General features: G+C 35.2%; 1 protein-coding gene across 4 annotated transcripts in view; it reads left to right on the forward strand.

Annotated features, from left to right (window-relative positions):
* NEDD4 (NEDD4 E3 ubiquitin protein ligase) overlaps window positions 1-14,213 on the forward strand; it is a 66,325-nt gene that overhangs the window by 30,944 nt on the left and 21,168 nt on the right. For 2 of the 4 annotated variants that reach the window (XM_063088935.1, XM_063088937.1), the window contains 6 exons: window positions 36-97; window positions 2,689-2,791; window positions 7,513-7,679; window positions 9,733-9,850; window positions 9,942-10,109; window positions 13,503-13,568. In XM_063088935.1, coding sequence (XP_062945005.1) covers window positions 36-97; window positions 2,689-2,791; window positions 7,513-7,679; window positions 9,733-9,850; window positions 9,942-10,109; window positions 13,503-13,568 — 684 coding nt within the window. The remainder of the gene's footprint in view (window positions 1-35; window positions 98-2,688; window positions 2,792-7,512; window positions 7,680-9,732; window positions 9,851-9,941; window positions 10,110-13,502; window positions 13,569-14,213) is intronic. The other 2 variants (XM_063088936.1, XM_063088938.1) reach the window with 2 other exon arrangements.

Below are 14,213 nucleotides of genomic sequence, written 5' to 3' on the forward strand. Positions count from 1 at the left end.
TAGATATGTCTTGAAAACTCACTGTTTTATTCTAGACAGAAAATCCAAGAATGGAGAGACCATATACATTTAAGGATTTTGTTCTTCATCCAAGAAGGTCAGTGAATATAAAATAATAGTATATTAAGTTTTTCTCTCATCATTATACCTTATAGTAGCCTCTTTGGAAATTCAGGATTTAAACCTAAATAAATAAGCCATTTCTAAATATTATATTATTTTTTTAAAGCTTTATTGTTATTCCTGATAAAGAAGTACTATAAGACATTGAAAAAAATTCTGAAAATACAGAAGAATGGTCACATCCCTTTGGGAAAGATTTGCCCTCCTAATATTTTTATCAGACTAGAAGGCTGAAATTTATCATTATTTTGTATTTATTTTATATCTTAAAGTACATGTAATTTTGTCATACCATGCTTTAAAAAAATCACAAACATCAATTCATCTAAAACCAATATCCAAATTGACATGCCCAAAGCCAATTTCAGAAAAACCTAACTATGTTTTGCATACTTTCATTTAAAAAAGTATTTCAGAAGACTCAAATATTAAGAAAATAACATGAGAAAAGACTGGAATCTATAACCCAAGTTGCATGTTCATAATTCTATTTTCCTAGATTGAACTACTTGATTATTTCAGAAATTTTGAATTTAGGTTGTAAGTAAAACTCCTTTTGATCTTCTGTACCACATAGTCAAGTAAAATCTAGTCAGAATATGTGTGTGGATTTACTGTCGAAAAGGTCAAAGTAAAGCAGAGAAAGGACATCTGTGAAAATAGCAGTATTTATCTTGTTTTTTATAAACTACAGAATGCATTTGAAAAATGTACTATTGGAGCTTAAAAATGATTTTTAAATGATTTTTTAAAATTACTCTTTGTAATATAAATTTTAAAACAAAAGAGTGTTCTCTGACTTTTAATGATTACTCTCTATAAGAGAAGTAATTGATTTCTGTAGAAGTCTAGAATATAAATCTTTTTTTTTTAAATTTCAGACTAATTGTGACATTCCCGTACCAAGAATAACTAAATAAATATTTTTTATTTGGTTGCCCTAGTAGCCTGCTTTCCAATTTGTCAATTACTTTCTACTATCTTTATCTTTAAAAAATATAAAATGTGTATCTTCTGTCTTCATTGGGTATTTTTTCCCCATTAGATATTATTGCAAGTTCATAAGGAACTTTATTCAGATAGAAAATGTACTACATTCCTAGACTTGTTTGAGCCCTTATAGTCGAGACCCACAGGCTTATTTTTAAATTGGAAAAACATGAAACATACAATTGTAGAGAGACTTTTCAACAAAACATTATCTGAGCACATTTTCTATATCTGTCTTTTATACCAACAAGTCAGAGTGTTCACACCTCCTTAAATATGGAGACAAGCCACAGTATTGGCCTTGGAAATAAGCATTGGAGAATTTACTGATCAGTAAATTTGCCCAACTCCATGAGAACTATATAGAGAACAACTAAAAAGATTAAGGAAGGTTTGGGGTGGGAGTGAGAGGTGCGTGATCTCTTAAAGACAGGATAAAAGGATTAGGACTCTTTTGTCTAGAAATACAAAGGGTAATTGGTTATGTAACTGATACCTGTAAAAATCACCCAAAAAAATCTATATAGAAAGCTAGGACAAACAAGGATTTCTTAAGTAAATCTCAGAATGCTAGAATTAGTGGTGGTAATAGATAGAATCAAGCCTTAAGTTAGAAGCTTATGAAAGACAGATTTAAAAAAAAAAAAAAAGATTTAAAATAGTACTACAGTGGGCAGCAATTTTTAGCTTAGACAACTCATTATTCAAAGAGATAATACAGTATGAAAATAGATAGGTAAATTCATGTATCACAGATTCAAACAGCTGTCAAAGAAGGTAGCAGGTTTCAGACAGTTATCATCCTATACAATATGGCCAGATTAGTATCCCTAAAACACATCTCTGAGGATACCTTTATCTATCCCCAAAGTTCTCAGTGGCTTCCTAACATGCAACACAAAGTCTAAAGTTCTCTCATTTCACATGACCTCATCATCTAGACCATCCCTACCTCCTATACCCCCCCCTTTTTTTTTTAAAGATGACCGGTAAGGGTATCTTAACCCTTGACTTTGTGTTATCAGCTCCACGCTCACCCAAGTGAGCAAACTGGCCATCCCTATAGGGATCCGAACCTGTGGCCTTGGTGTTATCAGCACCGCACTCTCCCAAGTGAGCCACGGGCTGGCCCTTACACTCCCCTTAATGTGTCCTGTAATCCAGCCAAGGTCAACCGCTGTCCCTTCCTTCATTGCACCCCAGGCCTCCTATCTGTTTCCTTGCTCTCGCTCTTCTCTCCACCTGTGTGCCTTTCCCTCCACTGACACAGACCAAAATCCTCCCCGTTCTTCTAGCCCCAACTCAAACGCCAACTTCTCTTTGAAGTTCTTTTTGATCTTTCTCTTACACTTACTTAGCATTTTATTTATAGCATAACAATGATTTATTTATGTATGTTTCCTCTTTTTCTACCATTTATTCTTCTTCCTACATATCTTCCACACTGGAGCTTATCTTTGAATCTCCCCTAATAGATCTCCTAGTAGCTCGTAGGTGTTCAATAAACTTTTATTAAATGAATGCTTTTCTTCCCAGCATCAAAGTTTTTATGAATAATTATTTTCTTTTCTACAGTCACAAATCAAGAGTTAAAGGTTATCTGAGATTAAAAATGACTTACTTACCTAAAACCAATGGCTCAGAAGAAGATAATGCAGAACAGACTGAGGAATTAGAGGTGAGATTTAATGCTCATATTTGGTTAAACTTAAAAGAAAATATCCAATATTTTATTTTACTATACTCTAAGAAAAATAACTTTATTCAATAAAGTTAATGTGTGCAATAAAGATTCTTTCCTGGATATTTATTTCACCCAAGCATTTATTTTCTTTCTTCTCTAAGGATATTTCTATAAAATGAATGGGAGAATGAGAGAGAGAGACACACACACATCAAGTGATCTAATAAAAAGCCATATTTATTTGGGGCAAGTCAAATTTAATAATTTTCATGATGACAGAATAAGAGGAAAGTGGAGGTCAGATATTTGGTTAAAGCTACATGCATCTGGGATGAGTGAAAAAGAGGCAGAGAGTATGTATTTGGAATAGAATTGGATGGGGATTTGGAGACTGGAATCCCAATTCCAAGCGCTGCTGCTAGCCAGCCACATACCTGTGTGAGTAGCTGAAGTTCTGAACCTCAGGCTCTTCATTTGCACAGTGACAGGGTTGTGCCAGATGACCTCTACGGTTTCTTCTAGCAGAAATTTTTATTCTTTGAAAAGGGGACAAAAAGCACCTGCTCCTTGAGGTTACCCTTGAAGGCATATTTTCATCAAAAGGTAGCATCATATACTCAACATTTACTGAAAGCACACAGTGTACTGCACCAAATTGCTCTGGAGGGGTGTGTGTGTATTGCTCTGGAGAGGGGTGTGTGTGCGTGTGCGTGTGCGTGTGCGTGTGCGTGCGCGCGCGCGCGCGCACGTGCCTTCCTCGACAGTGTGCGCCTTCCTCGACAGTGTGCGCCTTCCTCGACAGTCTTGCCTGTGTGCCTGAGGGTCTGCTTAGGTCTAGATAAGAACTGTGAAGCTGAGCGAGCTCCCCAAGGGCTGAGCTGTACCTCACATACCCACATGCCTTGAGAAAGAAAGCTCTAGGACAGGCAGTGAATTTGCAACAAAACTTTCTGGGAATTCTAAAAATGCATTAATGATATTTTGCTTTGCAGGGAAATCTATAATAGAAGGAAAGAACTTTTTTCCTCAAATCATAAAGTATAGGTATTTCTTGGTTTGGTGATAAAGAATTTGTTATTCTCTCTTAAGTCTATATTCACTTATTTGATTACCTTTTTTCACTTATTTTTCTGATTTTTTATATAATAATAATTTTTAAACTTTTAAGGATATTTATTAGGTAGAATATTTTCTGCCTGGCATTTTGGTATACAGGCTGTCTTGCATAATAGAATTCTGTTTGGAATGAAGGATGTCTGCTATAAAGAAAGAAAATTCTTTATTTAGTAACTTTAAAAAAATTTAACAGCATTTCATTATTTAGTAACCTGCTCCAAGTTTTGCCCACACACACGTATCACAGGTACCTTATTCACAGTTAAGTTTCTGTGGGAAGAACTGCTTCGCTTCATTTTGTGGTCTCACATCTGAGTGTTTGAATTCCATCAGACTGCACCTTATAATTTCAGGAGATGTAAGTGTGTAGGAGTTTGTTTATGAAAGGCCCTAGGAATTCAAACATGTGGATCTAGCTTATTTATCTTCTGTGTAGCTAATGACCAGAGAAGTCTTACCTGGTACTTTGACACAAGTTTGTGACTGAATGTATAAAATTCTACTATTTGAAGAAAACAATTATAATTTTGAAAAGAGGTTCACTCTTAAGCAGTTTGTTTTCCTTAGTAAAGTGTGGCTGTAACAGATACTTATGTAACATTTGATTTTTGTACCCTTTGCAACTTTAGGGTCAGTTGTATGTATTTTACAAAACTAACATATAAAACCTTTGTTGTGGCTCTGAATGTTTTCTTTCTAATCTTCTTTGACTCCATTAAATTGAGGGCAATAGCATATTAGCTTTGAGATTAGAAATTAAGTAAAGTTCATTGATACTTAGAAAATTATTTTATGAAGAACAGTAGCTGATACATGTTTAAGAGGGAGGTATTCTATCTAAAAAATGAAAAATCAGTCTTTCAGTACTTCCTCAAACTTGAAACAGGTTTTATAAAAGGCCCTTAATGAAATTAGTTTTTTCTTTTTCTTCTCAAACTTACTTGAATAATTCAAACATAGTAAGCAGATCTTAAAGAGAGAAATCTTTAAGAAGCTTTTAAAGAAATATTGTTTTGGTACCATTTTCCTGGCTCTCAATATCTTTGCAATTCTCTTTACAGCACTAGTGAGAACCCATTTAATAGTAAAATTCATTAATCTTACAGAAAAGTAATCAATGACCATATTCAACAACAAAAACCCATTTTTTTTCGAGAGAGAGTGAAATATAAAAATTCATCTCACATGCTTTTGAAATTGAGACCAGAGAAATAAAATCTGATTTAGTATATACTAGACTAATATTTAGGTATGCTAGATCCTATATTATGATCTTTTAAAAGAAAGGAAAGGAGAGAAAGAAGAAAGATTAACATAGGTGGAGAGACAAAGTAAGAGGACAGAGGGAAAGAGAATAGAATTTGGGCAATAAAAAGGAAGAAACAAAATTAAAGAGACATCAGTTTCCATGGAAGAGGTAAAAAGAAAAAAAGTAAAGAAGAGAAAGGGAGTCTGTTTTACTTCTCATTTCCCCAAATTTTTTTGTACTTCCCCGCCCCTTGCCTTCTGTTCTGCCTAGTCTATAACATCCCACCAAAACTAACAGAATAGATCGACCCTGCTGCAGAAACTCCTGTCTTTTTCTCCCTGCTGCCAAAAACGTTTCTTTACTTCCCACCTCTTCTTCCACACCCCCTCACTTTTCAGGTACAGCCTTTCAACACAGAAAACTCTCTTCCATCTCTTCTAAGGCACCAGCTGAAGGGCACACAACAGCTGAACCTCCAGCCTAGAACTCAAACTCTGTGCATACTAAAGAGATTATTTTTTATTATCATAGTACAAAAATGTTTCCCAGTTTGTCTTTCCTTTTTGTTTTTACTTTGAGTTAGTAGTTTTTGCCATGTACAACTTTGGGGTTTTTGTAGTCAAATTTATCAATTTTCTCTTTTATGCCTTCTGGGTTTGACATCATACTTTACAGCTTCCCACTGTTAGAATGTATTTTTTAAATTTCTCAAGGTTTGTTCAAACAGTTTGGTTTTACCTTTTAACATTTAAATATTAATCTATAATGTAACCTGGTATAAGGTATGAGGTAGGGATCCAAATTAATTTTTTTTCAAATGGGCACCCATTTTCTAAGTAAACTGCCTATTTTCCCACAGATTTGAAATATCTTTATCATATACTAAATTCCTGTAAATTTTTGTCTCTTTCTGGGCTTTCTAATCCATTCTACTGACCTGTCTACACATGCACCAGTGCTACACAGCTTTAATTATTATAATTTATAATATGTTTTAGCTGGTAGGGTTTATCTTTACTCTTTGCTCTTCTTTTTTAGAATTGTGCTGTTTATTCTTCCTTGTTTGTGTTTCTATTTGAATTTGAGAATTGGCTTTTCTCATTTTAATAAATCCAAAATGTGGTTTTATTGGAATCTTGACAAATTTATAGATTAACTTGGGGAGAATTGGCACATTTGTGAGATTGAGTCTTCCTAGCCAAGAGCATATTATGTCTTTCCATTTATTTAGATCTTCTTTTGTGTACCTTTAGGAGCATCTTAAAGTTTTCTTACTAGTTTATTTCAGTTTCTAATGCTTTCCTAACCATATCAGTATTTAGTAGAAACTTTTACCTACTTCCTTTTCTGTTATGAGGTTTCTCATACAAAAGCATGTCATTAATTCTTGCTGCCCTTTTCAATTAATTCCTTACTTTAACTACCCTAGCTAAGGCTTTATGTGTATTTTGCCTCTTGCTAGTCCCAGAGATACCAAACTTCCAGAGCATTTTTTTAAAAAATATTTCTTTCTTTGACTGTTTTATGAGTTGACCAAACTGCCTTGCCTTCATTTAGAGGAGATAGAGAAAAATCAGACAGGAGGATCATAATGACTTTTCAATCACTAGAGGTTTCACTGTCACAATTATTTCTAAATCATGTGTCCTCTATCATGCCACCATGTATTTGACCTTTATCTAATGATTTTTTTCATGTCTCAATTAGTTATTGATTTCCACCCTAAGCAAGGTTCTTCCTCTGTGGGAAATACAATGACCAATAAGACACATCCCTGCTCTCATTCAGTTGCTATCAATTTAGAGAATAGCCTAAGGTTACACTAGTTTAAACTATGCTTCTCAATTTCTCAGTGTTTTCCAACTTTACATTGTTGTTTATTTAAAAGTTTTTTGTCCTGTTTTTAATTAGATTTTTTAAATTTTATTTTTAATTGTTGAGTAATAATTGTGTATATTTATGGGGTACAATGTGATGTTTTGATATATGTTTACAATGCGAAATAATTAAATTAGGCTAATTAACAAATCCATCACCTCACATACATATGTTATTGTGTTAAAAACATTTAAAATAGACTTTTTAAAAACCTTTTGGAAAAAATTTAAAACAGTTTCAAATAACATTTAAATGGTTATAATTTTTCAAAATCTTCATTATCTTAAAATATTCATATTATGGTCTTAAAAGTTGATTATGTGCTAATTCTTTCTATGCATAATTTTTGGAACTGGATATAATAAATTTCTTTAAATTTTCTATAACGTATTATTTACAAAAAATAATTTTAAAAAATCCATAGTTTAAAAAAATCAATCGTGAACTTAGTTGTTACCATTCTGTTTTTCAGCCTGGCTGGGTTGTTTTGGACCAACCAGATGCTGCTTGCCACTTGCAGCAGCAACAAGAACCTTCTCCTCTTCCTCCAGGATGGGAAGAGAGGCAGGATATCCTTGGAAGGACCTATTATGTAAACCATGAATCTAGAAGAACACAATGGAAAAGACCAACCCCTCAGTATGTACTGATGGCTTTCACATTGGTAATCTGGATACATTTTGACTACTAATTTTCATTTTGAAGTTGTGTCTCAGATGGATTCATAATAGTGTAGGGATTCATAAACTGAAAGAATACCAGGATTTTTATGGCCCAGGGCTTATTTTTTTTAAAGTGATTTTATAATGTCCAAAGTTATTTGAATCACAAATGCCACTCTTTTAATGGCTTCTTAATTTTAATAAATTGTTAATTATTATGTAGCCACAAATGGTACATTTTTCTCGTTAGACTAATTTAGAAAATCTTGGAGATTTTTTTGTAGTTTGTTATTAAAATATAATAAAATGTTAATTTCTACATTGCCTTATTTTTAAAATATAAGTTCTTTCTAAAATATAAAGGATTCAGTAGTAAGGGTCTTACGTTAAACACCCATTTGCCAGTCTGATTGACATACGTGTAATTTCCAGTGTTACGGACAGAATGACCTTTGACGTATTCTGACTTACGTTTCTTCACTGACATTTTTCTTTTATTATCACCAGACTTGTACATACATTACAAATTCTCCCACTATTCATATTTATTATCAAATCTCATTTGATTTCTCCTTCCTTATAGCCTTGTGAAGTGTTTCTTTAGTCTTCTACTCTTTGACACATACTTTTAATTTTTTTTATTTGTTCATTAACCTTACTTTTGGCTTTGATATTTTGTATCTGCTATATCCCAAGCATTTTCAGAGAAATTTTCTGTTCTCAAATCCTTCATGGCACAGAGGCATCAGTCGCCACAGAATGACTTACAGATTTCAAAACTGAAGATACTATAAAATTCTGCAAAATTGACCTATTGCATACTTCAGTGTTATGGCAAGCCTCTCTTGAGCAGAATGACATTTCTTTCACTACAGTCGATGTCATTTCAGCTAGCCAAAATCAAGTATTTCTTGGGGAAGAAACTAAAGTTTAATTAGAAAGGAAGAATAAGTTCTGGTGGTCTATTGCACAGTAGGGTGGCTATAGTTAAGAATAAGATATTGTATATCTCAAAATAGCTAGAAGAAAGGATTTTGAATGTTCTCACCACAAATGATAAATGTTTGAGGTGATGGATATTCTAATTACTCTGATTTGATCATTACACAATGTATACAAATATCAAATTGTACCCCATAAATATGTACGATTATTATATGTCAGTTGAAACTAAAATTTTTTAAAAAATGAATAATCCCCTTAGAACTATTTGTCAAAATTATGTTTTCTGCAGCTGCAGTATAGTAAGAATTAGTCTTCTGACTATCCTGGGCTTATATGGCATTAAATAAATTAATAATAATTTTGTTTACTAAATATTTGAACAAAAATTCTGATCTGATAATCTGGTTATGTTAAATACAGAGAACTAGAATATAACTAATATATGACTGGGATAAGGTTGTTCAGTCTGATTTATTATACCTTTCCTTAATTCAGATAAGCCTTTACTATTATCCTTTTCCAGACCAGGCCCATGACTGTATATGATAAAAAACAGATGTCATTTAATCTCTAAATCTATTAAGCTTTTAATTATAGAGTCTTCACATTATCTTTCATTCTGCCCTCTGCATTCATGATGGCAAACTCTACTCCTCCCTTAAGACCAATTATAGAAAATGCTACTAAGTCATGAACAAGTGTATGTAACTCTACAGCTACTTTAGATTTTACACTCGTAATAACATGGCAAAATAATAATATAATAAAATTAATTATGAAACTCTCTGATATTCCTTCATTCAAAAAATATTTTTGAGTGCCCATATATGTCAAACATCCTCAGCACGGTGATCAACTAAAATATCAAAGTCAAACATGTTACACATTTTCACAAGAACTTTAACTCCACGAAGTACTCTGAAGGTTAGCCCACAATTTAATGTACACATGTTGAAATAGCTTTTGGTCAAACACAATAAATTCTGAACAATATATAGGCATTTAAAAAAATGATTACAGAATCTTTAACTATGATTTTAATTATCTTAAGACATGGATGATGGCTTTTTATACTTTTACTATAGGGACAACCTAACAGATGCTGAGAATGGTAACATTCAACTGCAAGCACAGCGTGCATTTACCACCAGGCGACAAATATCCGAGGAAGCAGAAAGTGTTGACATCCGAGACCCTTCTGAGGTACAAATAGTTTTCTTGTTCTCATTGATAGATACAGGTTATAGCAATAGATTAAAGTATGTGTGGCTCGAGCTTATGCTGTTCATTTTAGAGCTGGGAAATTATAAGAGAAGATGAAGCCACCACATATAGCAATCAGCCCTTCCCATCACCTCCGCCATCAAGTAACTTGGATGTTCAGACTCATCTTGCAGAAGAATTGAATGCCAGATTCACAGTTTATGGAAATTCAGCCACCAGCCAGCCAGTATCCAGCTCAGTAAGATTCTCTTAGATTTTGTTTTGGCTTCAGGATTTTATATTATATATATTATTATATTCAATAACTGACTTTTATATGATATTTTATCTTAAATGGCATTTAATAATGTGTTAGTAACCTTGGCACTTTATGGCATAGTCATTTTTCAATTATCCCCTCAAATAGTATAGAGCTGATAATCCAAATGGTCACTGGAGTCAAAATGTTCATTATGTCAATGGCTTCCAGCCAAAAGCCCCCAGCAGCACACCTGTAATTGAACAAGTTGGGTTTATTATTTGTTTCACCAAGGGAGAACACACACCCTGGGTGTCTCAGTAAGAGGGTGTTAGAAAAGACTTAACAGGATTTGGGCTCATGTTAGGTGATTTTGAGGGGGGTTTAAGGAAGCAGGACTTTGCCCTGCACTGAATGCTGTTAGGAAGCGGGGGTAATTCTGTAATTGAGTATCTCAAATCTTATCCATAGTGAGACAAAAGCTGTGACTAGCAAAGAATCAGCAGTCACTCACATGTGCCAAGATAGGGAGATATTTGGTATTTTTGTGGCTAGGACAGTGTTCACATTTTGTCTGTGTTCAGACATGATTACAGAGTGGTCTTGATTTTGTCTTGGTCGTACCTATGAGTGCCAGGCCAACTCCTGAGTGTCAGGGGCAACTTTTCCTTTTCTAAATTACAATGTGGTTTTAACATTATATCACAGATGTCACCAACACATGTGTGTGAATAAGAGCTGATGTAGTTTGACTAAAAAAGGAGATAGATGATATTCTTACTCTACCAACTACTATAAAAATTGCTGTCTGTGGGGTCTGGAAGCTAGTATTCCAGCATACACTGCTATGATGAGATTTCATGACCAGCTGTATCATATTTCAATGTAAGACAAAGATTATTCTCTCAGGATACTTAGTCATTTTCAGTGGGGGTTTCCCTATCTTTCATTCAATTAATAAATATTTATTGAGGGCCAAATATATGCAAGGCACTATGTGCTAGTTACCAGGGATACATCAGTAAATAAAACAGACAAAATCCCCCTGCTCTCTTGGGACTTATTTTCCAGTGCAGGGGTTCCGCTGCCGGCCAAATCTACAGCTGCCTGTTATCACAAATAAGTGTCATTGGAATACGGCCACACCCTTTTGTTTAAGTTGCCTGTGGCTGCTTTCACACTATGTCAGCAGAGATGAGTAGTTTATAACAGCCACCATACGGTCCACACAAGTATTTGCTGTCTGGACCTTAACAGGAAAACTTTGCTAATTTCTGTTCTAGCACCTTCTTCAGTAAGCTTCAGTGTAGATAGTTGTATGTTGTAGTGGATTGAATTATGTCCCCCCAAACTCCCTGAAACTTGAATTGTGTCCCGCAAGTTTTATGCATTAAAAACTTAGCCACCACTGTGACTGTTAAGAGAGTGGGAAATCCTATTATGGTAATTGAAAGGTAGAGCCTTGAAGAGGTGATTGGATTGTAGGACCATGCAGTAGTTGGATTAAAAATGGTGGTCAGGGGTGTGGTTCTGAGGGCTTTAATGTGAGACCCCTGGGTCTCTGTCACCACCATCAGATAGACCTTGGACTTCCCAGCCTCAGAAACCGTAAGCAATACATTTTGTTTTCTTTATAAATCACCCAGTTCTGTATATTTAGTTATAAGCAACAAAAACAAACTAATACATGTGTGAATACCTATATGAATATCCAAGAGTAGATCTGCCTGCCTGTCTCCTTTCATTCCTCTCTTTCATCTATCTGTTCTATCTTCCATTCATTGCATCTTTTGTCAGGGAAGTGGGAAATGTTAGTCAAAGACTTAAAGAATAACCTATATTGATTTGTTGTTGGTAAATCACATAGAATCCCATACCCTTTCCTCCTGGTATTTTTTTTTTAATTATAAAAGTAACACATGGCATCCATACAATGTAATACTATGCAGCCATTGAAAAGAATGAGGTGGCTTTGAGTGAATATGCCATATGGAACAACCCGTAAGATATATTCATCAATGAAAAACATCAAGGTACAGAACAATGGGTTTGAAGACTGGTAACATTGCTTGCATCTGGAGAAAGGAACAGTGTGAACAGGACACACGTATATCCTTTGCATCTTTTGGATTTTATATACCATGTTTGAGTGTTACCTATTCAAAAAAATTAATCAATTATTTTTAAAGCATTGTATGGTTATGGTTAAAAATTGAGATAGTATTGAGGAGTATAAAATAAAAATTAAATCTTCCATCTTACCTCTAACATCTGCTCTCTCAGTTACTCAGTACTATCCTAAACATTTTCTATATATTCATAAACGTGTATGCATACACATATATTGGCATATAATTTTTTAACCTGAGATCATCTTATGCATACTCTTTGGTAACTTGCTTTTTTCACTTGCTATGTCTTAGGCATTGGACCATTTCAGTAAATATAGATGTACTCCTTTTAAAAGCAACAAAAAAAAAATCATCAAACTCTGGCATATTCATTGTACAAGTAATTTTTAAGGTATTTTACCAGTCTCCTGTTGTGATGGGCTTTAGATTGTGTATGGTATTTTTTTATTATAAACAATACTACAGTAGATATTCTGATTTAAACTGTATTTAAATTTTGATGTCATGAAACAAAACTAAGACATTTCAGATAGTGACAGCAGCAGGGCACAAGTGATCTAGAATGCCCACCAGGTAGGCTGTGAGGTGGGAAGTACTTGAAGAGGTCAGGAAGAGGCAGGGCATGGTGTCCATGAAGAACTGTGTCTGGTGCTGTGAGTCCAACATAGTGACTGTCAGCTGTTGAAGGGCTTCAGCTCGAGAATGACAGGACTAGATCTGCACTGTAGAACACTGTCTGCAACATCCGGTGTGGAGCATGAACTTAAGGAAATAAGACTTAAAAGCAGGGAAACCTATTAGAATGTTGCTGCTGTAATAATCAAGGTGATAAATGATGAAAAGTTGAAATTGAAAACAAAACAACAAAACGAACTAAAGTGGAGTGGGAAATGTATTTGAGAGCTAGTAAAGAAATAGACTGAATAGGATCTGGGTGCTGCCCATGGAAATAAGGTATACCAGAGAAGGAGCAGGTGTTGCATCCAGTGTTGGACACATTGAGGGAGTATCTGTTAAACATCTGAGAGAAGGAGCCGGAGGCTGCCAAGCACTGGGGGAGAAGTGGGAGCTGGAAGCAGGAAGGCGGCAGCACGCAGTGTTGAGTGGCTTCTGGGCCTTCACCTACGGTCTCACGGTCACATCCTAGCCGGCTTTCTTTCTTCCGCCCTGTCATACTCACTCTCACTCCTCATCTGCCATTCAAAGACAAATTAAAGATCTAAAATAGTATCATCCTGTTTTGCTTTGTTTTGTTTACAAGAATCATTCCAACAGAAGAGGCAGCTTACAAGCCTATACTTTTGAGGAACAGCCTACACTTCCTGTGGTGAGTTTTATTCTTTTCCCTCAATCATCAATAAAAATATAAAACTCAGCAACTTTGGTTTTTGGAACCTGAGTGTGAACTTTTGACTCGTTAGCAGGGAATTAAGACAGCATAGAATCTAGAATCTGGGGGATGAGGTTCAAGGGAGGGGACGTGGGGTAGGACCTTCAAAGACGAAATATGGAGAAGACTCTCTCCGATATTAAAAAAGCAAAATCTCTGAGTGCTGGTGACTGTGGATGGTACCTGGGCTTGTCAGTTGAAGCCCTGTGCTGGCAGGAGGTGGTCTGCTGTGTGCAGCATACAGTTTGGGGTGTGGCATTCAGCGGTGTGTGCTCATGGCACCCAGTAGCCATTTCTGCTCTGTGCACGAAGCCTCCAGTCCAGGTTTGGTCACTCAGTCAGGTGTGCACTAGTGTCAGCAGACTTGGTGGCCAGGTTGGAGATTATCAGTCCCCAGTCTTTCTCTTCTGTTCAGTCTCATGTCCACTGAGGCCTTCAGCTTTCTCTTCAGTGGTATTCCCAGCCCAGCCTTGACTGCAGCTTGGACCTTAAGAGCTTCATGCCTGGACTATCAACTCCTTTTGGATCTCCCAGCCTCCATCCTCTTCCTGACACAGCTCTCATTACTCTGAGTTTGTCTCT

The sequence above is a fragment of the Cynocephalus volans genome, chromosome 3 (assembly GCF_027409185.1).
Source record: "Cynocephalus volans isolate mCynVol1 chromosome 3, mCynVol1.pri, whole genome shotgun sequence".
Taxonomy (NCBI): Eukaryota; Metazoa; Chordata; class Mammalia; order Dermoptera; family Cynocephalidae; genus Cynocephalus; species Cynocephalus volans.